This window comes from Bos grunniens, chromosome 2 (genome assembly GCF_055505025.1).
Source record: "Bos grunniens cultivar Pamir isolate PY7600 chromosome 2, Bosgru_T2T1.0, whole genome shotgun sequence".
Taxonomy (NCBI): Eukaryota; Metazoa; Chordata; class Mammalia; order Artiodactyla; family Bovidae; genus Bos; species Bos grunniens.
The window spans coordinates 102,439,615-102,467,022 of record NC_141166.1 but is presented as its reverse complement, the minus strand read 5'-3'; the positions used below and the strand labels follow the sequence as shown (position 1 = coordinate 102,467,022).

The following is a 27,408-nucleotide window of genomic DNA, read 5'->3' as shown; positions in this document are numbered from 1 at the left end:
GTTGTAACAAAGTCAATAAAGACTTTTAAAATGGCATATCAAAAAACTCTTTAAAAAAGTGTATGGCTAAAACACATTTGACATAAGTTCTTATAATCTTTGTCTGTGGAGCCTGTTGTGTGGCTTCCCAGGTGGCATTAGTGGTAAAGAATCGCCTGTCAATGCAGGAGACAGGGGTCAGGAAGATCCCCTGGGGAAGGAAATGGCAACTCACTCCAGTATTCTTGCCTGGAAAATCCCATGGACAGAGGAACATGGCAGGCTACAGTCCATGGGGCTGCAAAGAGTCAGATAAAACTGAGCGACTGAGCACATACATACACAGAGCTCGTTGTGGTATCCCGTTTTTTATTTCTGATATATTCATTCATACTTTTTTTCTTACTCTCTGTTAGTAATTTTACCAGTGTCTTCAAAGAACCAGTTTTCAGCATTTTTGATTTTTGTCTATTGTATTTTCTTCTATTCGATTACTGCTTTTACCTTTATTAGGCTTCCCTGGTAGCTCAGATGGTAGAGTCTGCGTGCAATGCGGGAGACCTGGGTTCAATCCCTGGGTTGGGCAGATCCCCTGGAGAAGGAAATGGCAACCCACTCCAGTATTCTTGCCTGGAAAATCCCATGGACAGAGGAGCCTGGCAGGCTACAGTTCATGGGGTCACAAAGAGTTGGACATGACTGAGCAACTAACACTTTACCTTAATTATTTCTTTTCTTCTAATTCTTTGAATTTAGTTTTCTTTTCATTTTTTAGCTTCCTCAGATGGTTATTTAAAATATTGATGAAAATGAAAGTGAAAGTCTCTCAGTTGTGTCTGACTCTTTGCGACCCCATGGACTATATAGTCCAAGGAATTCTCCAGGCCAGAATACTATAGTGGGTAGCTTTTCCCTTCTCCAGTATATGTGTGTGTGTGTGTTTTAATATACATTGCCAAGTGACTTTCAAGAAAACTATAGCACTTTGTATTTTCATTACCAGTGTAGGAGAGTAAACACCTCTCCTCATCACTATCACCAATAGAATTTGAGATCTTTAAGATGTTTTGCCAATAAAATGGCTGAAAAGTGAACATTTGCATTTTTTAAAACAGATGAACTTAGCATTACTGTGATAGGTTCTGGGAATTATGTTTGCACAGAAAGTGGAACGTAAGCCCACTGTGGTCCTTTGCAGAAGCAAGGCCAGAGATAAATGATAAATGAAATCCAGAGGAGTTTGTACTAGATAATTTCTGAGATACTTTCTAATTCCAAAATTTTAAGACTCTAGATAGGGAACTATAAGATATAAAATGTGAGAATTATACAATGTTATATGGCTTTATCTCTCACCTGAGCTTCTATAGCAAGTGGTCAAGCTATCAAGAATCACAGAAGCCTGAAATGTCTGTTTTCTTTTGTAGCAATGGAGGCATTCCTACACAGCTTCCTATGACATTTATGACTTAAATAAAAGGTCAGTGACTTCCTCTCAAAATCAATTATGCTTCTTGAGTGTAATAATTAAAAAGAAAAGAAATTTATCCAAGTGGAAATATTCTTTTTATCTTTTTCCAGGCAGTTAATTACAGAAGAGAGAATCCCAAACAACACACAGTGGATCACGTGGTCATCAGTGGGTCATAAATTGGTTAGTAAGTCTCTCTTCTTTTCAGGAAAACAATGGCTCAAATCTTTCATTTGCAGAAGCTCCTAACCCTGATACAGAGCAGATTCTTAGGGAGGCTATAGTCACTATTACATAGAGTGTTATTGCCTAAAATAACATTTTATTAGACTAACAGAGTAAATACTAATACAATTCCTGAAAGTTTCTGAACTACTCTTAGGAAATTGTTTATTTCCTGGCAAAATGTCCATTAAACTCAAATTCTAACCCTGTTGTATTTTGTTTTTTGTTCTGTTTTATTTTGATAATTTTTCTTGAGGCTTTCCCACTTTTTCTGTTAGTTCTTTGATTTTTCCATATCACTATAGATACACCTCCATGTCCTGTAGTCTTAGGAGAATGTCAGAAGTCCTGAAGAATCTAAACAGGAAGACTGTTTATCTGCAGTTGACTCTGGGCTTGCAGCTGCCTTCTCTCTACTCAGCCCCTTCGGAGAGAAATGCAAAGCACGCATCATTCCGTAGAAGTGGACAGTCTTTGGGATTTGCATACACTTTACTATTCAATAGCAGTGGTTGTGGGCTGCTTCTTTTTGGTAGATAAAGGGTGTGTTTAGGATTATTTGGATATTATAGCATGTATACTTACACATTTAAAACATAAATGACTCTTCCTCCTGCTCAAATGGAATAATCTAAGGTAGTCATTCCACTTGCATACCAAAATTATTTGAGCATAAAATAATAGATAAATTTTTTAAACTCTAGGATAAAATATAACATGTTGTGTATCCATCTTTTTTCCCAATCTTTCTAGGCATACGTTTGGAACAATGATATTTATGTGAAAAATGAACCAAATTCTCCAAGTCAGAGGATCACATGGACTGGGAAAAAAGATGTAATCTATAATGGAATAACTGACTGGGTTTATGAAGGTAAAGACGTTAAAACTTTTTCAAATCAGAAAATCTGTTCATTTTCAAAGACAGTTAAACTTGTCTTTGAAAACAGGGAAATTCAATGGCATTCAAAATAGGTTGTATTCTAAAAAAGTCATCAAATCTTTAGCACTCATGCACCAGGTATCTATCTCACAGACCAAGAATTTCTTCACAGAGAATGTTACTGCTACATCCTCCTGTCACTTCAATGCTCCCATTGTCTTTGCTCTGCTGCTACAATTGACTTGTCTGTGTAGGTAGCTTTTCTTCTTTCAGTTCAGTTCAGTTCAGTTCAGTTGCTCAGTCGTGTCCAACTATTTGCGACCCCATGAATCGCAGCACGCCAGGCTTCCCCGTCCATCACCAACTCCCGGAGTTCACTCAACTCAAGTCCATCGAGTCAGTGATGCCATCCAGCCATCTCATCCTCTGTCGTCCCCTTCTCCTCCTGCCCCCAATCCCTCCCAGCATCAGAGTCTTTTCCAATGAGTCCACTCTTCGCATGAGGTGGCCAAAGTACTGGAGTTTCAGCTTTAGCATCATTCCTTCCAAAGAAATTCCAGGGCTGATCTCCTTCAGAATGAACTGACTGCATCTCCTTGCAGTCCAAGGGACTCTCAAGAGTCTTCTCCAACACCACAGTTCAAAAGCATCAATTCTTCGGCGCTCAGCCTTCTTCACAGTCCAACTCTCACATCCATACATGACCACTGGAAAAACCATAGCCTTGACTAGACGGGCCTTTGTTGGCAAAGTAATGTCTCTGCTTTTGAATATGCTATCTAGGTTGGTCATAACTTTCCTTCCAAGGAGTAAGCGTCTTTTAATTTCATGGTTGCGGTCATCATCTGCAGTGATTTTGGAGCCCAAAAAAACAAAGTCAGACACTGTTTCCACTGTTTCCCCATCTATTTCCCATGAAGTGATGGGACCGGGTGCCATAATCTTCGTTTTCTGAATGTTGAGCTTTAAACCAACTTTTTCACTCTCCACTTTCACTTTCATCAAGAGGCTTTTTAGTTCCTCTTCACTTTCTGCCATAAGGGTGGTATTATCTGCATATCTGAGGTTATTGATATTTCTCCTGGCAATCTTGATTCCAGCTTGTGCTTTTTCCAGTCCAGCATTTCTCATGATGTATTCTGCATACAAGTTAAATAAGCAGGGTGACAATATACAGCCTTGATGTACTCCTTTTCCTATTTGGAACCAGTCTGTTGTTCCATGTCCAGTTAACTGTTGCTTCCTGCCCTGCATACAGGTTTCTCAAGAGGCAGGTCAGGTGGTCTGGTATTCCCATCTCTTTCAGAATTTTCCACAGTTTATTGTGATCCACACAGTCCAAGGATTTGGCATAGTCAATAAAGCAGAAATAGATGTTTTTCTGGAACTCTCTTGCTTTTTCCATGATCCAGCAGATGTTGGCAATTTGATCTCCATTCCTCTGCCTTTTCTAAAACCAGCTTGAACATCTGGAAGTTCACAGTTCACATATTGCTGAAGCCTGGCTTGGAGAATTTTGAGCATTACTTTACTAGCGTGTGAGATGAGTGCAAGTGTGCGGTAGTTTGAGCATTCTTTGGCATTGCCTTTCTTTGGGATTGGAATGCAAACTGACCTTTTCCAGTCCTGTGGCCACTGCTGAGTTTTCCAAATTTGCTGGCATATTGAGTGCAGTACTTTCACAGCACCATCTTTCAGGATTTGAAATAGCTCAACTGGAATTCCATCACCTCCACTAGCTTTGTTCGTAGTGATGCTTTCTAAGGCCCACTTGACTTCACATTCCAGGCTGTCTGGCTCTAGGTCAGTGATCACATCATCATGATTATCTGGGTCGTGAAGATCTTTTTTGTACAGTTCTTCTGTGTATTCTTGCCACCTCATCTTAATATCTTCTGCTTCTGTTAGGTCCATACCATTTCTGTCCTTTATCAAGCCCATCTTTGCATGAGATGTTCCCTTGGTATCTCTAATTTTCTTGAAGAGATCTCTAGTCTTTCCCATTCTGTTGTTTTCCTCTATTTCTTTGCATTGATCACTGAGGAAGGCTTTCTTATCTCTTCTTGCTAGTCTTTGGAACTCTGCATTCAGATGCTTATATCTTTCCTTTTCTCCTTTGCTTTTCGCTTCTCTTCTTTTCACAGCTATTTGTAAGGCCTCCCCAGACAGCCATTTTGCTTTTTTGCATTTCTTTTCCATGGGGATGGTCTTGATCCCTGTCTCCTGTACAATGTAATGAACCTCAGTCCATAGTTCATCAGGCACTCTGTCTATCAGATCTAAGCCCTTAAATCTATTTCTCACTTCCACTGTATAATCATAAGGGATTTGATTTAGGTCATACCTGAATGGTCTAGTGGTTTTCCCTACTTTCTTCAATTTAAGTCTGAATTTGGTAATAAGGATTTCATGATCTGAGCCACAGTCAGCTCCTGGTCTTATTTTTGTTGACTATATAGAGCTTCTCCATCTTTGGCTGCAAAGAGCATAATCAATCTGATTTCGGTGTTGACCATCTGGTAATGTCCATGTCTCCAGATTAACATCAGATGTTTCTCAAACCAAGTCTACCTAACCCAGAAGTTACTGAGGAAAACTAAAAACTCCAAGAACATTCCAAAAGATGACAAAACATTGTCTGGAGATTGTGGAGTCCAGGGAAAGAACATGCCTCTTTTATAGAGGATTTGGGTTCATTTGAACTTGGATAAATTATCATTTCCTGTTTTTAAAGAAGAAAAAAAAAATAATTAGGCTTAGGGGAAAAATGGGTTCAAATAACAGAACCAAAAAAAGTTAAAAAGAATGATTCTCTCTTTTAGGGTAAAGAGTTTTATAAAATATTAGGAAAATAGTATTCATGTCTGTAGTTGCCAAGGTAAAAAGGCATTTTGAGGCTATTCCAAACCCTTTACAAGATTGCATAATGCTTATTAAAGACTCATCTTTTTTTTTTAACCTGTTATTTCTTCTCTATACTTAAAAAAAGTTAGTTTTTCTTCATGACTCAATTTTGGTTCTTACCAGTTCAAGTTGAGTTCAATCAAGTGGATAACATTGTAAGAACAACAGAAAACACTTTAAAAGACAAATAAATTCCCATGAACCAGAAACAAGTGTTAGATTAAAACTTATAATAAAATTTACTAACACTTGTCACTTAGATATTAAAAAGCATCTTTAGAACTTGTTGGACAGCACAGCACAACCTCAGGATCCCCAGCATGAGCTGGATAAAGAAATTCTCCTCCCAAAGCTCTGACCCACCCTTCCTCGGAACAGCTGGGCATCTCTAAGATAAATATATCCCAACACTAAGGTTCTTTCAAAGGTAGATAATAGCTGGAGGAATCTTGTTTTGCCTGTTTGTGACTAAGCCATTCACAAGCGAAGAATGGCTTCACAGTTCCAATGTGGGTCTGTCTTTAAAAATGGGACTTCAGTCCCTACAGGGAAATTCCTACAATTGGTTTTGTACATTTACAAATACTTAGAAAGAGCATACCTGTTTCTCCATATATCAGATCACTCTCCTTTTGGACCACCCTCTCTGCTGCAACCGTGAAGACTTGTTGGGATCAAAAAAGTGCATTCGGAGAATCCATAGGTTCATTAGTAAAAGAACAAACAAAGCTGCAGGATCTAAACAGGGCCATGTGTTGCCCTGGGGAGGGACTCTCACAGAGGAGCCTATAATCTGGAACTTGGGCCCCCTCCCCACCCTGGGTCCCCAAATAACTTTCTCTCTCAATTTCTCTGTTTTCACATTATTTCATGATTTTCTAGTTGATTATTATTTATTTAACAAAGAGCTTCCCTGGTGGCTCAGATGATAAAGAATCTGCCTGCGATGTGGGAGATCTGGGTTCAATCCCTGGATTGGGAAGTTCCCCTGGAGAAGGGAACGGCTACCCACTCCAGTATTCTTGCCTGCACAATTACATGGACATAGGAGCCTCTCGGGCTACAGCCCATGGGATCACAAAGAGTCAGAGAAAACTGAGTAACTAACACTTCAACTTCAACGTTTAGTTAATAAATGGTTTCCTTCTTTCTTTTTTAATACTCTATCTTCTAGGAAGTTGAGTACATAACAATCACTTTTGAGTATGAATATCATTTACCTGACCCAGAGATGAAAATGAAAATTTTGTTGAGAGCACAGATGAGAAGGGATAGGCAAGGAAATAACTGGGAAGAAGAGCACTCCTTACCCCCAGAGGCAGTAGTGTTGACAAGGGGGTGTGTGATTCACGTGGAGTGCCAACCACCAACCAGTTGCTATGCCAGGTGCTGGGGAAACAGACACAAATGCTACTCAGCTGCGGCTCCCAGAGAGAGACAAAGAAGCCAGCAAATAATTGTCATGGAGCAGTCTGGTTAGAGGGAGGAAACTAGGTCCCAGTGGTGCCTAAGGAAACTCAGAGTGGCAAGATGGGGGCTGTGGTGGGATGGGAGGTATCGCAGGATAGTGTGTAAGGGGGTGCTCACAGCCAGTTCAGGTAGGGCTGCAAATCTTTTCTTTCCTTCATTGTTCTTCTTTCTCCCTACCCTTGATCCCTGTATTCTTAGGACTTTGAGTTTGATCAGAGTAGTTTTATAATAATCATTGTTATGGAAAAATGTGTTCAGTATTCTCCCAAGTCAGAAAGAGACAATAAGTACCATGTGATATCACTTACATGTGGAATCTAAATGTGACTCGAATGAACTTATCTATGAAACAGAAACAGACTCAGACAGAGAAAAGACTTGTGGTTGCCAAAGCTGGGGTGGGGGTGGGGAGGAAGGGACCGGGAGTTTGGGATTAGCAGATACAAACTATTATATACAGAATGGATAAACAATAAGATCTTGCTGTATAGCATAGGAAATCATATTCAATATCCTGTGATAAACCACAACAGAAAAGAAAAATAAAGAATGAAAGAGAGAAAGGGAGAGTTCAGTATTCTAAACAACTACTAATTCAAAACATTTAACTCTACCTGCCACCTGTACTTAAACGTGACTTTACAAACCATTACCTTGCTGTCACTGTATGCATTTTATGTAATTCCATCTTGATCTGAGATTAGAACCAATGAGTAGAAGCCACGGGGAATGAGACATCAATTTGGTATGAAGACGTTTTTAGTGGGAAGTCCCCTTAGTTTGGAGTCACAAGGCCTGTGTTCTTATCTCTGGCAATTCACTCACTCTCTCTAACCTTAGTTGTCTTCTCAGTAAAATAGTCTATGAATAGAATCACCTAGGGTTCAATTAGATAAGTGTTTTGTAAATTCTAAATTGCTGCATAAGTGTGACTCAATGATATAGGTATAAAGCAGCCAAAGGAGGAGCAAGCTGCCTGATCAAGTAGCAGGTTTTCTGTTACTGCTGCTAAGTCACTTCAGTCGTGTCCGACTCTGTGCGGCCCCATAGACGGCAGCCCACCAGGCTCTGCTGTCCTGGGATTCTCCAGGCAAGAACACCGGAGTGGTTGCCATTTCCTTCTCCAGTGCATGAAAGTGAAAAGTCAAAGTGAAGTCGCTCAGTCGTGTCCGACTCTTCGAGACCCCATGGAATGCAGCCCACCAGGCTCCTCCGTCCATGGGATTTTCCAGGCAAGAGTACTGGAGTGGGGTGCCATTGCCTTCTCCGTTTCTGTTACTAGAAGTGCTGAAATAGGCAGGAATGAACAGTGGAACTTGAATTCCAAAGAGGAAAATCTGGATTCATTCTTGATTCTAGCAACTGTTGGTCACATGCTCGCAAGTAAATGACTTGCTCTCTTTAAGCCTACCTACTTTGCTTTGCTCACCTGCACAATGAATTATTATGAGAATTAAGTGAAATAATAGATGTTGAATATCAGTGTCTGGTGCATGGACAGCAGACATCAAATGTCAGCTGCTCATCCTTATAATGATTATATTTTATCATTATTATTATTACTGTAACTACTACTACAATTATCACTGTTATTGAAAATAAGCATCTGGAAAATAAACTTTTGTCAGGAGGCTGTGAAAATCAGAAAAGTAGGATAAAATGATTTCCTAATTCTAAGATTCAAATTTTTATGCTTTCGCTTTTACCTTTACACTCGCAGCAGAATATGAAATGTGTAGATGAAGTCTGCATAAAGGACTAGAAGGCTCCATCAAATCCACTTGAATCCTCTCTTCCCAGTTGATGAAAGAGGCTTTGGCATTTTAAGAGCCAGAGATTGCAAGTCCCATGAATTGACTCCATAATAAACATAGGAAAGAGCTACCTTTGCCAGAGATTGAGGATGAGTCCAACATTGTTCAGGAAAGCAGGGGGAAAAAAAAGTGTCTAACTCTTTGCAACCCAGTGGACTGTAGCCCATTAGGCTCCTCAGTCCATGGGATTCTCCAGGCAAGAATACTGGAGTGGGTTGCCATTTCCATTTCCAGGGGATCTTCCCAACCCAGAGATCGAACCCATGTCTCTTAAACCAGACGAAAGTGTTAATCCAAGAGAGTTCTCAGTTTCTAGGCAAAGGAGGAGCTCCTTGGTAGGAGTCTCATGGAGCTCCCTGCCATTCTAAATCCATCCTTCCCACATCTTTTGTGCCAAGAGGAGTAAACTCTGGGCACCATATTGGTTTGATAGCCTGGAGCCACATACCACCCACCGGTACCCTGCAGAATCGGTACAAACTGTTGACTGTTTGAAAATTAGAAAGGAGAATCAGCCCCTTATGTGAGATTTACTTTTAGTATATTTTGTGTCATAAATTTAGAGGATTATAAGATAAAGAAAAAATGTAGAGTTTATATTAAATATTGTGTGCTAAAATATTCAAAAATGGTCCAATGGGTTACTTATTTTTACAATCCAGCTCTATCCTTGAAGATTTTATTTTTATTCATTTGTATTACTCTGATTTTGGAAGCCCAGCAAATGCAAAGTGGTTCATTAGTTGAACTCTACTGTAATTACTAAAGCTAATGAGAACAATATTTTGAATGCCAAAGCCAATTTATCAGTTACTTCTTGTAACAGAACAATTTCTGTCTTTTTTCAGAGGAAGTCTTCAGTGCTTATTCCGCTCTGTGGTGGTCTCCAAACAGCACTTTTTTAGCATATGCCCAATTTAACGACACAGAAGTCCCGCTGATTGAATACTCCTTCTACTCCGATGAGTCACTGCAATATCCAAAGACCGTGAAGATTCCATATCCAAAGGTCTGTGCTCTGTTCATATAGCGGTTCCGTGATTTGATGGGAAGAGAATGGTTTCATTTAATCCTTTCCTGCTAATGAAAATATTGTCAGTCTCTCTTCAACAGCTTGCTGTGATTACTCTTGCTGAAGTCAACAGCATCTGGCAATTTTAAAGTATTTTTATTATCCCAGGAAAGAGTGTGATTTAAGGTTTTGTAATTTCTCCAAAAACTTTGAGGAATGACAAGCCGAAAAAGATGGGGAAAATGCTTTTGAAAGAAGCAGGGGGAATGAAAATATTTGAATGGAGGAAAAGAGAGGCTGTAATTGAATCAGAAGCTCATCTCATTTGCAGAAGTTGGATTGTGCCCTAGATAAAGTTGAAAAGCATGCTTATATATCAGGTTGTATTACTAACTAACAGATACATGACTAGTTTTAGTAGTTCTGTGATAAATTTGGCATTGATGTAAATTTCACACGTCCCACATTTGGAATAATAGTGTCACGTCTTGGTTTTCAAGACTGTTTCTCTCTCCAGGATGCATGTTTATGAAAACTGAAGAGCTTTATTAAGCCAAGGAAGAGGGAGATTTAGGAAGGGACCAGGATTCTTCACTAGTGTCATAAAAATAGTGGCCACACTGTTTTTTATAGGAAAATCTAATAGTGAAGTGTTTTTGCTGTAAGCAATTTGGGGAAAGGGATTTTTATTTTTACCAACTCACTGTTCAATTTGCTTTATGAAGAGCTGCCATTTTAGGAAGACAGAGGAAGTTAAAAGAAAAAAAAAAGTCGGAGACTAAATATGGGAATGTATTTTCAGTGGAATGTTATTTTTTGAAGAGTAAACTGGCAAAAAAAAAATCATAGAACCTTCTCACTAAAAATATCATATTATTTCTAATTTGTCAATTGAAAATCTATGTGTATATATAAAATAATTTTATAGATTTCTGTCACAATATTGACTGTAAAGCTCCAAAGTAGTGAACCTGAATTTGGAATGGAAATGTTGGCTTCCTAATTAGCATTTTGGCTCTGGGCTCAGGTAAACTAATTTTACTAGTGGATTGTATCTTTGGCTGAACCCAGGTAGTCTTCCTAGTGGTTAGCCATCAATCTTGTTTTCTGGAGTCAGGATATATTTATAGATTAAAATAATTGATTTTAACAAGTTTATCCTTTTTTGCTTGAAGCACATAAATTATGAATATTCATTACTTAAACGGGAGCCATTTATGTATTTCTGCCTGAATATGAGAAGGTTGCATGTCATGACTCTCCTTTAAGTTTATTTTATCTATATTAAAATGTTTAAAAGTGTCTGGTTATAATTTTATGGGCATAATTTAGCCATTTTTGTATAGCTTTAAACTTGTGCAATGATATCTTTTTTTTTTTTATTAATACCAATTCTGTGATTGTTTTTTTCCTAGGCAGGAGCTGTGAATCCAACTATAAAGTTCTTTGTTGTAAATATCAGCAGTCTCAGCCCGAACATTAATGCAACTTCCCAACAAATTGTTCCTCCTGGTTCTGTGTTAATAGGGTAAGACTCTTGACCCAAATGCTCATGCTGTAAACAATTCCACAGTTCTCAGGGAGAACACTTTCAAAATGAGTGACAGAATCAATGGCAGCATCTCATGGTGTCAACTGGCCTGGCCCATCATTCATTCTTCCATTCAACCACTCTGTTGGGCTATACCCCCCAGGCTTATAAGGCCTGCACTTGCCCACATTTAAGACCAAAGACAGAGCCCAGTGTCAGCAACAGAGACATCAGTGGTTTAATGTAGATCTACATGTCTGAAGCAAGGTCCTGGAGCAACATGTGCGCTGGTGACATGACAGGACATGGCAGCAGGCTTTGCTCCCAGAGGGCAAGGGGAGATTGCCAGTTATAGGAGGAATTATGTCAGCTTGGCTTATTAGTTACCATGGAAACCAGCAGAGGGGCATGCCCCTCACCACCCCTTTGATAAGAACACTCACTAGCTGGGGCCTGGAGCACGTATGTAGGAATGTCAGTCAGGTGAGTAGGGTGTAAGTGGAGCAGGCTCTGGTCCAGCAGGAGATGTACAGAGAGCAAGAGAACAGCCATCTTGGGTGGCCTGACCCTACACACTTTTCACCGAGTACAAACTTCATGTCTTCATGTCGGACAGGGCTCTAGGGGTGGGCTTGCAGAATGAATAGGGCAGTCAGAGTCTCTGGTATCATGGAGCCTACACTCAAGGCAGGGGAGACTAACAACCAGGTAAACAAATAAGGTTATATCATGTGAGGCAGTGAAATGTGAAGACGATCAAAAGAGGGCAGGTGTGATGGTGATGGTGGGGGGAGGTCAGGGAAGGTCTCTCTAATAAGATGCCTGTGAGGAGTGATGTGGAGGAAGAGGGGGAGATCCTGCCACATGGAGAGTTTGGGAAGCAGTAGCCAGGCAGAGGAAGAGCAGGTACAAAGTCCCTACAGAGGGAGCATGTGTGGTACCGTAGAGGCCCTGCAAGGAGCCACAGATTCCAGAGCATCTGAGTGGAGAGGGGAGTGTGGGAGGAAGCTCAGGTCACACGAGTCTTTGCAGGGCCTGGTAAGACCTAGACAAATTCAGGGGAACTGTGGATTAATTTTAGGGACCACTGCCGCCCCATGATGTGTCTCAAGATGTCACTTGCTTGAATAATCCTTGGTGGTTTGAAATTCTCAGCCTTTCCTTTATTATTCTATAAACACTAAACTGTGTGAAACTTTTGGCTATCAGGTTGCTGTCTATTTTCCATTACTTATGTTGGTTTTGCCATTGCTTCTAAATGATGACTAGCATCTATTGAGCACTCTCTATGTACCAGACACAGAGCATTACAGGCTTTATTTTATTAGTCTTTAAGTAATTCTTTCCAATAATAATTATTACTGTTTTAAAATTTTATTTACTTATTTATTTTTGGCTGTGCTGGGTCTTTGTTGCTGTGCACAGGCTTTTTCTCCAGTTGCAGCGAGCGGGGTCTAGTCTCTAGTTGCAGTGCTTGGGCTTCTCATTTCAGTAGCTTCTCTTGTTGCAGAGCACAGGCTCTATAGGTGCTCAGGCTTCAGTAGTTGCAGCCCAACAGCTCGGTAATCGAGGCTTGTAGTTTCTAGAGCACAAGCTCAATAGCTGTGGTGCTCAGGCTTAGTTGCTCCGTGGCATGTGGGATCTTCCCAGACTAGTGATTGAAACTGTGTCTCCTGCATTGGCCCGTGGATTATATACCACTGAGCCACCAGGGAAGCCCTCCAATAATTATTATTATATGCCAGATACAGATAAGAAAATGAGGTCTAGAGGTTAGAAAATGACCCAGTAGGAGTCTGTATTCAAACCTTTCTGACTTGAAAGAAAGACCTTGTAAGCACTCTGCGAGGTGCCTCTCCCTCTGTGGATTCAGCTGGTGTCCTCAGATGCCTGGAGTTATTATCAGAGCAAAATAAAAGCATCTTCCTGTTCAGGGTTGCATTGACTACATCAGGCAAGCTGGAGGCTTTGCTCTATTGTTATTAATTCATTCACTTGCTTAGAAAAGATCTGTACTAACCTATTTATTCTGAGGGAAAATTAATTGTCAATTAAAAGGTTTTATTTCTTTTCCTGAATTTGTCCAAGGATGTATAAATTTACCTGGAGGTTCTAAAATCTGCTGTTTGATCCCCTCCAGCCATCTCTCCCATCAACATTAATTAAGCACTCACTGTTTACACTCATGGATGTCCATAGGAGTGAGTCTGCCTTCCAACACTTATGATGGGGTGGAGGATATAAACTATGTCAATAAATGACTCCCAAAACGCCTATGACAGAGGCATAAACAAAAGTCAGGAGGCGCTCTGAGGAGGCGGAGATGGGTTTTCCGTGACCTGGGGAATCAAAGAAAGCATCGTGGAGAATGAGCAGATTGGGCAGGGCATGATGGGGAGGAAGAGCGTTGGAGTAGAAGGATGGCTGAGCATGCGGAAGCTCAGGACTGCCCAGGAAGGGGCTTTGGATCTTACAGATGTTTTTAAGGACCCAGCAACCTTGGTGCAAGTGAGATAAAACACAGAGGCGTGGTGCCAATAAGCAAATGGCAGGCGGCTGCTTGGGTTACAGGCCCAGTCCCCGTGCCCTCTCCTTCCCCTAGGAGTCTCAGAATAGCCACACCCATCATTGTTCCAGAAACACTCAGAATACCACTGGGAGGCACAGATGAGAGATCTGAGGCTGAAAGAGGTAAATACGTTTGCTCAAGGTCACACAGCAAGTTGGCTTGGGAGCTGGAAATAGGACAGAGGCCCCCTTCTGCCAGCCAGAGTGAATACTGTAATTAAGCTGTACTGGTCGGGGATTGTGCTTGGTGCTCTGCTCACATTGTCTCATTTATTACCCACATGCTGCTATCTATGGTATCATTTTCACGGCTATTTCCTAGATGAAGAGATGGCATTTCCCCACTTGGAAATCACTTTCTGAGGCCTAGTTGTGAATTTCAGAGCTTGGGAAACTTAAGCAATTTAAAGATTTGTTTTTCACCCTATATGAATGAATCCTTAAGTCTCTGTTCTTCATAGTTCTCTATGCTGCTCTCATGGTGAGGGCTGCCTCGCTCACTATGGGTATTTTCTATGGGATGTATTTCAACCAAAGAAGTGTTTTTGGAAATGCTACAGGACTGTGTTGTGCCTGAAATTGCAAATCTAGCTCTGGTCTCTGTTAGCATCAGTACAGCTGCAGCTTTTCTAAAACCAGGCTTGAGGTTCCTCTGGTGAAAAATTTTCTAGTACACAGTGATGCTCTATTTTCTGGCCTCCTGGGAAGATCAGCAGGGTCAGGTTCATCCAGGCAACTTATGCCTCTTCAGCTGCCTCGAAGCCTCTATGGTGTCACATGGTAATTCACTCACTCCTGGAGTGAGGCCCCCCTCTGCCCGCGCCCATCACTGATTTTCTTTCTAGGCCTCATCCTTTCATCATAGAGCTCCCAGCAGCTGAAATCCTACAGGAAGATTAGGCTCGTTTGTTAGACGGGGCTCCTCTGACAGCCAGTGAGAACCAGCCACTCCTCCAGTGGCTGCCCTCAATGAATTAAAAGTTCAAGTTGATCAGATTACACTGTTCGTTTGCATTGACTGCCTATGTTGGGAATTTTTGTTCTTTATTTCTTATTTATTTACTTATCTTTGACTGTGCTGGATCTTTGTTCAGTGTTGCGGCGAGTGGGGTCTCCTCTTGGTAGTGGTGTGCGGGCTCCTCATTGCAGTGGTTTCTCTTGTTGCTGAGCACAGGCTCAGTAGTCGTGGTGCATGGGCTTAGTTGCTCCTCTGCATGTGGGATCTTCCCAGACCAGCGAATCAAACCCGAGTCCCCTGCATTGTCAGGCAGATCTGCACCACCAAGGAAGTCCTATGTTGGGAACTTGAGAGCTCAAAATATCTGGGAGAAAATAGCAGATAACGTAAAATCGGTAAGTCTCCTAACTTTTACTTAGAGAAGTGCTTCACATGACTGGACTGAAACAGGGCAAGTTTATAGGTAGGGGTTGGGCCAATCCTACAGTAATATCTCCAGTACCTTGAAGGGGGGCTTCCCAGGTGGAGCTAGTGGTAAGGAACCTGCCTGCCAATGCAGGAGACATAAGAGATGTGAGTTCGATTCCCTGGAGAAGGGCATGGCAACCCACTACAGTATTCATGCCTGGTGAATCCCATGGACAGAGGAGCCTGGCGGGTTATGGTCCACAGGATCACATAGAAACGTACATGACTGAAGCGACTTAGCACATATGCACCTTGAAGGGTGCCTGGCACATAGCAAGTGCCTAATCAATACATGTAGAATAAGTGAATAGATAAGTTCGTGTACAGATGGTTGTGTTGGGGGGATAGGAGTTTATACAGCCTTTGTGTCTCCTCTGAACAGTTGATGACCCTTTTTCTATAAAGTGGGGACCTTCAGGGTCTTGGATTTTCACTCCAGAGGTCAGTGAACTGGACTGAAATACGCTGCAAGGTATGCAAAAAGGAGGCACTTTTGGAGTTCACATGCCTTGGGCTCTGCATCCCTCAGCTCTCCTCCATCTCACCTCCATCATTCTGGTCCTCAGCAATCTGTCAGTAGACCCAGGAGGGCTGGCATTGCTGTCAGAGCAGAGGGTGGCATGAAACCTGTGGTAGCGGTGGCAGGATGCCCGCTTCAGTGATTCACTGAATTAATCACTCCACCACCTACAGTTGCTTTTAGTGTTGTTGTTCAGTCACTAAGTTGTGTCCTACTCTTTGCAGCCTCATGGACTGAAGCACACTAGGCTTCCCTGTCCCTCATCATCTCCCAGAGCTTGTTCAAACTCATGTCCATTAAGTCAGTGATGTCATCCAACCATCTCATCCTCTGTGGTCGCCTTCTCCTGCCCTCAATCTTTCCCAGTATCAGGGTCTTTGCTCTTAGAAGTGGTATTCTTTCCAATATTCTTTCCAGTTAATAATAAGTACTTTATTTTAAGTATCTTTAACATAACAAAAGAAACATTTACACAAATTAGGGGACTTAATATCACACAACAGACATTTATTACATGCTTCCTCTTTGAAAGGCAACAGCCACTTTACAAAGGGATTCCCTGTCATGTGCTTTCAAAGGCAAGTTTCTCCTTGCACATTTAAATGGGGTTTGCTTTGTAATATTCAGTTATTCCGTCTATACACACTCTTGAGGAATAGATTTCATAGAGTGAGAAGTTTTATCCAGAAAAGAATTAAGACAGTGAAACTAACCAGCAATGTTTACCAGAGGGATGGGTGGAGATTCTACTGAGGGAGTGACTAGGAGCAGGAAATCTGAAGCCAACTGCTTATTTTTTTTTAATATAAATTTATTTATTTTAATTGGAGGTTAATTACTTTACAATATTGTATTGGTTTTGCCATACATCAACATGAATCCACCACATGGATGATTTGGGAGAATGGCATTGAAACATGTATAATATCATATATGAAACAAAACTGCTTATTTTTAATCCTGACTCCAGTCCTGTCCAGCACATGACCTTGGATGAATTACCTAACCTCTCTACACTTCTGTTTATTTGTCTGCAAAACAAGAATTCTGACATTCCTCATAAGGTGGTCATGAGTTTTATGTCAGCACTTAGACCAGTTCCTAGAACTCTCCTTGTGTCCAGAAATTACTTCACTGCTTTAGTATTAAAATCGACCGTATTCCTCTTGGACTAATTCTGTTCCAGAAGTTAGAAGAGCTGGTTGAATCACTATGTCTTACCTGGGATAGGCGGTCAGCAGCTCACGGGGATACCAGGCTGCCTATACAGTGCCTGGTCACACTTCCACCCCTCCCCCAACCACTGTGACCAGTCTGTTTTTACAGAATATAGTTGGCACCAAGGGCAAAGTGTCGTTGATGATCCCGCTTGTTGGATTTTTCTGACCTTGAGTGGGGACTTAAATCTTCCTGTAAAAAGTACAATTAAGCCATTGGTTTCCTTATGTCTTTTTCATGACTCACTGACATCCTGACCTGGCATGATCACAGATCAGGGGTGGATTATGCACCCTCATTCCATCTCCCCTGAATTCCAAATCCTAAAGAGAAACCGTGATTAAAGAGAAGTGTGTTTATATGTGAATTCAGAATTTACGGTCCACTCCACTGGTGAACCGCATTTACGGAGCCCTCGCAGGGTACAGAGTACATCTTGGGCTATGAAGAATGACAAAGGTAGTTGAAGATACAGGTTCAGGAACCTTTGATCTAGAAACAGGCAGGGAAGATGCCAGATGCATGTGAGTTTCCTGGCAGACTTCCCAAATTCTGTTGCTCAATGTTTTCAAATGGAAAAAAGTTATTTTTATATGGCTGATTGCTGAACCTGAAGCATAATTTATGGCTTTCAGTAGATAAATTAAGTACCAGGAGACCCACTAATCATGTTAGTCAGGGTTTTCTTCCACCTCACCTGCCCCTTCCTGCTACCAGGCCACTTTAGAAAAGAGGAAGGCTGTTTATTTCTGGAGTCCACTATCATTATTGATGTCCATGGAAGCCATGGAAAATGTGTGCATGTGTGTGGGGAAGCTTTTTCTCTCTAGAGAGAGGTACATGATTTTCATCCAGTTTACAAAGGGGTTTTGACTTAAAACAGTAAAAACTACTGGTACAGAACCAGGGTTAGCACTCCCGGGGCCTGCCGGCCTAATCCAGCCCCCACCCACTTTTGGATGATCCCACAAGTAAGAACGGTTTTCACATTTTTGAATGGTTGGGAAGAAAAATCATTAGAAGAATAATACTTCCTGACACGTGAAATTTACATGAACTTCACATCTCAGCCTCTGCTTGTTGGCACACAGCCACACTCATCCCTTACATATTGTCTCTGGCTGCTTTATGCTGCCAAGGCAGAGCTGAGCTGTTGTGACACAGAGCATGTAGCCCAAAAAATTGGAAATATTTACTGGCTGGCCCTTTCCTGAAAAAGTGTTCTGACCCCTGGTCTAGAAAGTTAATTTCAAAAATTGTTGTTTTCTATCTTGTGCTTCATTCTTCCATTCCCTTTGCAAGTATTTATTCCCTATCCCCAGGAAGATAGATTTGCCTTTCCATTTTCCCATTTAACTCCTCTGCCTTGGGCTCAGCGCAGTAGAGTTTGATGAGATGCCCTCACTCCTGGGTCAGCGGAAGCAGCGTTCAGCTTCTCAGACTCTGCAGCCTTGGGGTTTGGATAAATGGCACAAGACCTGTGATAGCCATTTAGAAGGAAGGGTCTTCAAAAAAGCTTCATGGGCAAGGGATATTTAAGAAAACTCTGAGGGGTTTCCCTGGTGGTTCAGTGGTAAAGTAGTTGCCTGCCAATTCAGGAGATGTGAGTTTGATCCCTGGGTCAGATGATCCCCTGGAGAAGGAAATGGCAACCCACTCCAGTATTCTTGCCTGGGGAATCCCATGGACAGAGGGGCCTGGTGGGCTGTAGTTCATGGGGGTCACAAAAGAGTCGGACACAACGAAACAGCAATGACAACTAAGGAAGTTCAAGCATGTCAACTGAAGGGCTGGTTGACAAAGCTGGGAAACCTCATAGGCTGTTCATGGGACACCAGCCGTGCAGACTGGAGAGGGCACAGTTCTTAATAAGGAAGAGAAAGGACTGAAGTAGAGAGGAGTCTCTGTGTGAAAGTGGTGCTGTGCTGCTGGGTGAGGGGCTCTAGTCTTCTTTCAGTGCCTGCCACCTGCAGCAGGGCAGCCTGGAGGCCCGGGTACTGCCGGGTATATTAACACTGTGAATGTTCCACACCATAAAGGTGAAGGATTTAAAGTGCTTTATCTAACACCTAGTCCATCCTAAGTACTTGATAAATATTTGTTGTTTGATTCAGTGTCTGTGAAAGGAGTGGAGACAGAAAGTGATTATTAATTCTGAGGAAGGACAGAGCTATTTAAGTGGCGAGGATGGGACAGGATTACCCCATCTGTTCAGAGCCACATCCACAGAATTGTAGTGAGTGCCTGTTTTGTGCCAGGTAGTATGCTAGGCCCTGGAGATACCCCATGAACCCTCAGAGAGTCTGCAGTTAAGCAGGGGACAGAGCCTAGTAACAAGAGGAGGGGACAGGGACAGCCTGTGAAGTAAAGAAGGAGCGTTTTAGGGGGAACAGATATGGCCATAGGGTCAGATGGGAAGGGGCTGGAAGAAAAGATTCCTTTGGAATCCTTGTGACAAAAGGAAGCAAGGTTTTTATCAGACACCTGACGAGAGTGATTTAAGAACAGTCATACAGAATCACACAAAGGTGTGGGAAGCAAATGAAATAACATAAATTATCCAAAGCAAATATTTAGGGAGGCTAGCAGAAAGGTAAATTATGAATTCCATGCATCTCACTATCACTCAAAATGTAATTCCAAAAATTCTTAAAGGTATGTGTTGGAGGAGGCTGCACTGCTTGAGATATCTCTATTTGTATAAATTTATGCTAAAATAACAAAAGTTTCCTTAATTTCTTCACATGATTCATATTTTGACACTTGAGAAAAGATTAGTATGATACAATGATTTGATTTTCAAAGTTTGCAGAGATATGAGTCCATTTTTCTCCCCCTTTGAAAATGAAGTTGAGAAAGGGGTCAGCTCTAGTTTCTACCTACTAGCAGGAATTTTCTAGAGAAGCACATCAAAGCATCAGAAAAGACTCAAATCTCAGCCAGAGTCCCTGGCTTCACTGTAATGCTCCTTCAAGACAGCAGAAAAGAGACAGGAAAAAGTCCCTCTTGATACCCCAGCTCCACCAAAGGCCAGTTGAGGATTTGCAAAGTCCTGAGTCACGGTATGAGTCACATATGCTACCCTGTGAGATGCTAGCTACTTCTTCCTGTCAGATATATTTTCATTTCCATTCAGATTTAAGTTTCACTTTGTGCTCTAAGAAAGGGTAAAATGCTATGGTGTTAAATGGTTTCAACAACTATTGAAAATTGTATTCCCATGAAGTTTGATTTCATCAAGCAAAATGTCTATTTGTCCCAAGGTCTGGAAATAGTCTCTCTCTCTCTCTCCTCCCCACCCTCCCTTCCTTGCATCCTTTTGTCCTCCCTTCCTTCCCTCCTTTCAGGGACCACTACTTGTGTGACGTGACATGGGTAACAGAAGAAAGGATTTCATTGCAGTGGCTCCGCAGGATTCAGAACTATTCGATCATGGATATCTGTGACTATGACAGGTCCACGGGAAGATGGATTTCCTCAGTGGTAAGGTTGAATTGGAATATTCTGCTTCCAAAGCTCCATGTGATCTGAGGGCTGTATGAAAACAGGAAGAATGCTATTAGGAAATACAGTTTGAGTTTCTATTCTTTCTGTGTCTGACCCTGAGGCAGTGAATAAGTCTTGATTGATGTTTAGATAATTTGATAACCTGTTGGTACTTCTATTTCACCTTCTTTCACTGCTCTGTTTTAGTTATGGTGACAATCACTTGAGATATAGGTGGTGGCTGGAAAACCAGAAAATGGAATTTAATGTCAAACTTCACAAAGTCCTTGCAGTCCATGGGCTGCAAGGTCAAGGAAACATGTTTCAATAGAGAAAACAGAGTATGCAGAGTAACTTGCTGAATATATGTTCAAGAAACAAAACAACTATCAAGAGGCCACAAACCTATTATTAATAACCACCCTAGGACTATGACTGCTTTTCAGCAGTAAACAGCTTTAGAAAGTAAATAGATAACTTCTAGGCTGACAGGGTGGCAACATTAAGGCAAGTGTTAATCCAACCTTGAAGTGCTGGGGGCCTTTCCAGCTCACAGACCACAAGGTTCAGCTCTTGGATCAAATTTAAAGCCCCTTAGAATAAATGAGTTTATATTAAAAAAATTAATACATTTATATTTAAAAATAAATAAATAAATAAAGCCCCTTAGAGATCAACAGCCTCAAGAGAGGCAAGTCTGGGGGAGGTTTTCTGGTATATACCAAGGACACTTCTATGAGCCCTTTTCTGGTAATGGGCTCTGTGCCTGCACACCTCCTCTCCCTGCTTCATTCTGGGTAGGCACAGGGCAGAGTTGCCTCAGAAATCTTGGGCCCTGTATCTTGAGCCACTCATTCATATGTATATAGCAATCATTGAATATCTATTTTGTTCCTAATTCTATGCATGGCTCTGGGTGGAAAAAAATATTAGGTAGCATGCCTGTCCCCAAAATGTTTATTTTCTAGTAGGGAATACTGTTATGCAGACCAATAATAATTAGCATTACTGTGAACACTCACAGTAGCCAGACACTGCAGAAACAGGCTCAGTAATGTTAAGGAGCTTGCTTAGGTCACAACATCAGCCAGAATCTAAACCATAAAACCAAGCTCTTTGCTTCCTGTCAATTGAATAATCCCAATATCAGGATAGTGTGCTCTAAAAGTGTATATGTAAGGTACAAAGGAAATCGAGGGCAAAAGAGATAATCAACTTGATTAGGGACAGGCGAAGGGAGATGGGAGACGACACAGAGGAGACGAGAGCAGCCTGGAGTAAGCTACCATATGCGGGGCACAGGATGGCATGTGGACCCTTAGATGCAAAGGCATCTAAGGTGAACAGCTTGGATCTCACAGGGGCTGGGGATACACAGGACTAGGGTTGAGGGAGAGATGCAATGTTGCTGAGGTTTGAGATATAGGCTAAGGCTCGGGTACCATTCTGAGGGGTTTGGCCTTACCCCGTAAGACAGAGGGAGCTTACTTCAAGGTTTTAAATAGGAGAGGATCATAATGAGATAAAACTATCTGTTGACTGATGAAGTCATCTGCGGGTTGAGTGGAGTGGAAAGCAGATTGGAAGGAGAACAGAACAGCAGGGTCTACAACCAGCAGATCAGGGCAATGGACCTGGGAAACCTGAAAGGACACAAACTAAGGCAGAAGCAGTGGAGAAGGGCAAAAGAAGTCTAAAAGTGGAAGACAGGGGCTAAGGAGGTTCCTGTGAGAAGAGTGGGAGGCTGGAATGATTCCCAGGTCTCTGGTTTGAATAAATGGTGCCACTAACCTGGAGAAGAATAAAGGAGTAAGAACAAGCTGGCGGGGACGGAGGAAAGATGATGTAATCTTCAGTTCTGTACTCACTGAATTGAAAATGCTACATGAGTTTTAGGGATGGCCTACGAGTTACACTCCCAGGACAGAGCTCTAGGCAAGAGAGGTAAATGTTCTAATGTAGTTATGTAAAAGGTACTAACATAAATATAAATATGTGAATAGAGAGAGCTTTCGTTTCAGTACAATAAATCTTGCTTATATTGCCACCAATTGCAGCTAAAGATAGAATTCGTATCTCATTTCTCTATTTTTTCCCTCCCTAGGGACGGCAGCACATTGAAATAAGTACCACTGGCTGGGTTGGAAGAGTAAGTTGTAAAAATTATGGACTTTTCTGTTCTGTGGATCAGATACTCAGAGCTATTTCATACGCAGATATAACAAACAAGGGCTCTATGTTATTTGTTATTAATAGAGATATTCGTTGACCTTTTCCTCATAATATTTAAATGCTCCCTCTAGCGAGACCTTTTTATAGAGAATATATAACATGTTCAGTTAAAAAAAGTAAAAGGACAACTGAAAATTCAAGAGAACAGCAGATGAAACAAAAGACATACTCTAGGCAAATTTCTAGCTCCTGGAAAGTTAAAAAACAACCGTTGCTGAGAGGCAGCCAAGATACCAACAAGATACCAAATGTCCTTGTTGACCTCATGTTTGAAGTTAGGTACTTGGGAGGCAGAAAACGCGGGTTTTGCCCACAGCCTGCACAAATGCAGGAGACACGACTGCCTACTGCTGAATCGAGGTGGCGTACACACCACACCCACTCTGCCCGTCTCTTTGGAGGAATCATATGTGGGTTCATACTTTATTATACCCCGAGGCAGAACTTTATCCAAGAAAGCAGGTGCCCCTCAGTGACTTCTCCCGCCTCACACTACGCCTCGGTCAGGGCTCACTGGCCCACTGCTACAAGACCATGGAGTGAAGCGAGCCGATGAAGGCACTCCAGCCACTGTGGCGGTGTGAAAGGGGAAGATTGAATCACACCTAATTTTTACAGCCACTTCTATTCAGCCCCTTTATGAGAGAAACAAAGTGACATTAAAAAACATAAAAATTTCTTCTCTCTCAGAGCACAGAGGTGCGGCCCCCTGGTCAGGAACACAGCGCTTCCAGCGGGGCTTGGAGCCCCCGCCCCCGAGCATTCACACGTCCTTTTTGTTCAGGCATTGATTGGGCAGAGGGGAGAGGTTTGCCAACATGAAAAGTGGTTTCCTCCATGGCAAGAGACATGCTACACTTCCTCACGACTCTTTGAAAAAAATATGTTTTTTCCTCTCTGTATTTAACCAGACAGATGCCACTTTTCACACATTTCTACTAGGCACAACTCCATCCAGGGGAAACAGGGAAATGTATTAAAAAGATAAGGCTGTGAACACAGGTCTAGAGAGGGGAATGTGTTTCCGAGCTCTGTAATGAGAACACCAAGTGTATTGCACGCCTCGGCTTGCTCCATAAATGAATTCGCTTTGAATCACTAAATAGAAGAGAGAAGCATTTTTCTTCCTTCCCAAAATGGGAGCTGATGAGAGAGGAAACAGCGAGGGTGAAGTGAACCAACAATTTTAAAAGACCATCTTCTACCTGCTCTCAATGTAGTAAGGAAATCGAAGTCGGAAAGAGACATATTCTTATCAGGCTGGGAGAGACCCTCTTCTGCTTAAACGACATTATGTTCTGAGAACTATCTTCTATCGAACTGTAGAAAATGGAAATTTTGTTCTATATTTCCATACAACTATTTTTTGGGGTAAATTGTTGATCCTATTTAGCAAAATGAGAAGGCTTATAATAAAAATGATAACTATATGAATGTTTCCGTATGAAATATACGACAGACATTCCTTATGGTATCTAGTCCAGAAATGATTAAAGAGTTTCTAAGTCTGACTTTCAAAAAAATGATGTATAAGAAACAAGGTTGGGGGCGGGGCATCCCTCAAATTACAAACCATCCTCCAACCAGAAACAGTCAAAAATAATATTAGTCTGTTTCAAGAAAGCATGTTGTGACATGGACGAAATTTACTTAATAGAACTGAAAGACTGATGCTATTTTTTTTTTTTCATGCTTGTATCACAACATCATAGCCTTATTCTCCACAGATAGAAGATGCCTAAGGGTAACAGTGACCACTGCTATATGCTGAATGTCATGTGTAATCCTCCCTACATTCTTTCGTTTGCATGCATGCATGTTAAGCCACTTCAGTCATGACAGACTCTGTGACCCTATGGACCATAGCCCACCAAGCTCCTCTATCCCTGGGGTTCTCTAGGCAAGAATACTGGAGTGGGTTGCCATGCCCTCCTCCAGGGGATCTTCCCAACCCAGGGATCAAACCTGCATCTCTTACATCTCCTGCATTGGCAGGCAGGTTCTTTACCAGTGGTGCCACCTGGAATGGAGAAGGAAACGGCAACCCACTCCAGTATTCTTGCCTAGAGAATCCCAGGGATGGGGGAGCCTGGTGGGCTGCCGTCTATGGGGTCGCACAGAGTCGGACACGACTGAAGCAACTTAGCAGCAGAAGCAGCAGCAGCAGCCACCTGGGAAGCCCATTCTTTCATTTGCTCCCCACCAGAAAGCCCTTAGGAGTTAAATCTTTTGTCTGTATTTTCTAGGAGAATTTTCTCTTGAGACCCTCTGATTGCATTTGGCAAGTAAATGAATCATGGGTTTTGAGCATAGGTGTTGGAAGGACTTTCTGAAACTAAAACTGGTACTGAGCTAAGACTAATGTGCTTTAACATGTTTCGTGTTTTCTATTATTTTCTAGTTTAGGCCTGCAGAGCCTCATTTTACCTCTGACGGGAATAGCTTCTACAAGATCATTAGCAACGAAGAGGGTTACAAACACATTTGTCACTTCCAAACAGATAAGAGAGTGAGTATTTTTACATGATTTATTTTGGGTTGATCTCCTTTTTTGGGAAACTAATTTGAAGTGGAAATCATGTGGTAAAGTCGATCACTATGTACAAATAATTAGACTAATTCAGATACCCCGGTGGTATCTGGAGTAAGGTAGGATGGGGTAAAGAGACCCAAGAAAAAGACCTGAGATTACCTGAATTCCTGATATAAATTATTTAATCCTCCCCTTAACTTTGATCAGAGAGAGAATCTAATAAACCTATTTCTTTTTAAATCCCATCAGAATTGCACATTTATTACAAAAGGAGCCTGGGAGGTCATTGGGATAGAAGCTCTTACCAGTGATTATCTGTAAGTATTCTAATCATCAGTAGGATGTCGATGTATTTGTCAGAATCACGCCCTCCTTTACCCAGAAATAAGGAAAAAATCTTCTACAAATAAAGAGTAGTCTATTTGGAATGTGTTCAGGACTTTTTTCTTTCTAACATACGGAAGCCTTAATGATTTTCACATATGCTCAGCAGACTTGATACCATGCCACCAAGCAGCACTACCTCTTGCTCTTACCTGCTTTACATTAGAAATGCTGCAGCCTCTTTTTCTTAAACGTTTTGGAACACTGAACTATTCTGGGGCATTTTGATAGATTTCAGCTGACGCCGTATGTTTAGAAGGCTTGGAGAGGCTACTGTACCTGTCTCAGCCTTCACCTGTGGCAAACGGAAAGCTCTGCGGAGGCTGTCGATGACCATGCACACGATGGCGGGTCAGGGAGTGTTGTTTTCCACTAGAACCTGAGGCACTTTTATAATTTTGTATCAGTTTCACCACAGAGGAGTTTTGCCATTGCTCAAAGCAGTTTTTGAAGGTCCTGTTTAAAAGTGGCTCTGCCACTCTCAGAAGGATAGGGCACCTGCCACCGAGTGGTCTGTTATGAAACAGAGAATATGGAAAACAGTACAGATAAATGGGGGCTTCCCTGGTTGGTAAAGAATCTGCCTACAATGCAGGAGACCTGGGTTCGATCCCTGGGTTGGGAAAATCCCCTGGAGAAAGAAAAGGCAACCTACTCCAGCATTTTTGCCTGGGAAATCCCATGGACAGAGGAGCCTGGCAGGCTACCGTCCATGGGGTTGCAAGAGTCAGACACAACTTACTGACTAACCCACCACCACCGCATAGATAAATGGGGCTTCACCTTCAGGCTAGTTGTCCAGTCTTATTTTTCTGAAAGAAGACTTTTTTGAGTCTTTACTTGTCATTTTAACTAAGGGAGTATTCCTCATATTCAGATACTTCAGCCTGTTAAAAAAAAAAAAAAAAGAGTCCCCTATTTAGAGATGATGCCCCTATTTCTGAGAAATAAAAGGGCAGGAAAAATGATACAAGTAGAGCAAGCACTAATACACATGCGCCTGTATGACTACTAATGCTGGTAGTTGAGTTAAAGGGAGTATACTTGACTTTTTCTGTAAAACATAATTAATACATTTCATTTGTTTTCTCCCCAGATACTACATTAGCAATGAATATAAAGGAATGCCAGGTGCAAGAAATCTTTATAAGTAAGAGTTTTATCAAATTGTTAATGAGCTTTTAGCTAATGAACATTTTCGGCTCTTATGTTTTCATTTTTTATTTTATTTTTTTGCCTAGTCCTAATATATTAAATTGGAACTACTATCGAATGCTTTTATTCCTGTGTAAACCAACCCATATGTCATCAAAAGAGCATGACTTTATAGATGCTTTGTGATATTTGCAAACAATAGGAGGTTTGAGGTTATCATGGATTAATTCCTGCATTTATTGCATATTAACTCATTAAGTTTCATGAGTATTTCTTGGCATTCTGATATCTTTGAAACTAGTGCCTGGCATTATTTAATTCCTTCTTTCATTTATCCCTTTATCAAGTACTTAATCTCCACCATTGGTTTTACAGAATCCAACTTAATGACTACACAAAAGTGACGTGCCTCAGCTGTGAGCTGAATCCAGACAGGTGTCAGTATTACTCTGTATCGTTCAGTCAAGAGGCAAAGTACTATCAGCTGAGATGTTCCGGTAAGTTTGAGCAGAGGGTACCCACAAAGTCCCTCTCAAGTCACTCCCTCCATCCCCTGCCCTCTCTGGACAACCTTCTCACCACCCTCCTGGCTCAGCA

General features: G+C 41.6%; 1 protein-coding gene across 6 annotated transcripts in view; it reads left to right on the top strand.

The window, feature by feature from the left end:
- DPP4 (dipeptidyl peptidase 4) overlaps positions 1-27,408 on the top strand; it is an 85,025-nt gene that overhangs the window by 29,941 nt on the left and 27,676 nt on the right. For all 6 annotated transcript variants that reach the window (XM_086369841.1, XM_086369829.1, XM_086369833.1 and 3 more), the window contains 11 exons: positions 1,407-1,459; positions 1,561-1,633; positions 2,429-2,549; positions 9,595-9,755; positions 11,174-11,286; positions 20,369-20,504; positions 22,612-22,656; positions 25,141-25,248; positions 25,522-25,589; positions 26,753-26,806; positions 27,187-27,308. In XM_086369841.1, the coding sequence (XP_086225967.1) occupies positions 1,407-1,459; positions 1,561-1,633; positions 2,429-2,549; positions 9,595-9,755; positions 11,174-11,286; positions 20,369-20,504; positions 22,612-22,656; positions 25,141-25,248; positions 25,522-25,589; positions 26,753-26,806; positions 27,187-27,308 (1,054 nt within the window). The remainder of the gene's footprint in view (positions 1-1,406; positions 1,460-1,560; positions 1,634-2,428; positions 2,550-9,594; positions 9,756-11,173; positions 11,287-20,368; positions 20,505-22,611; positions 22,657-25,140; positions 25,249-25,521; positions 25,590-26,752; positions 26,807-27,186; positions 27,309-27,408) is intronic.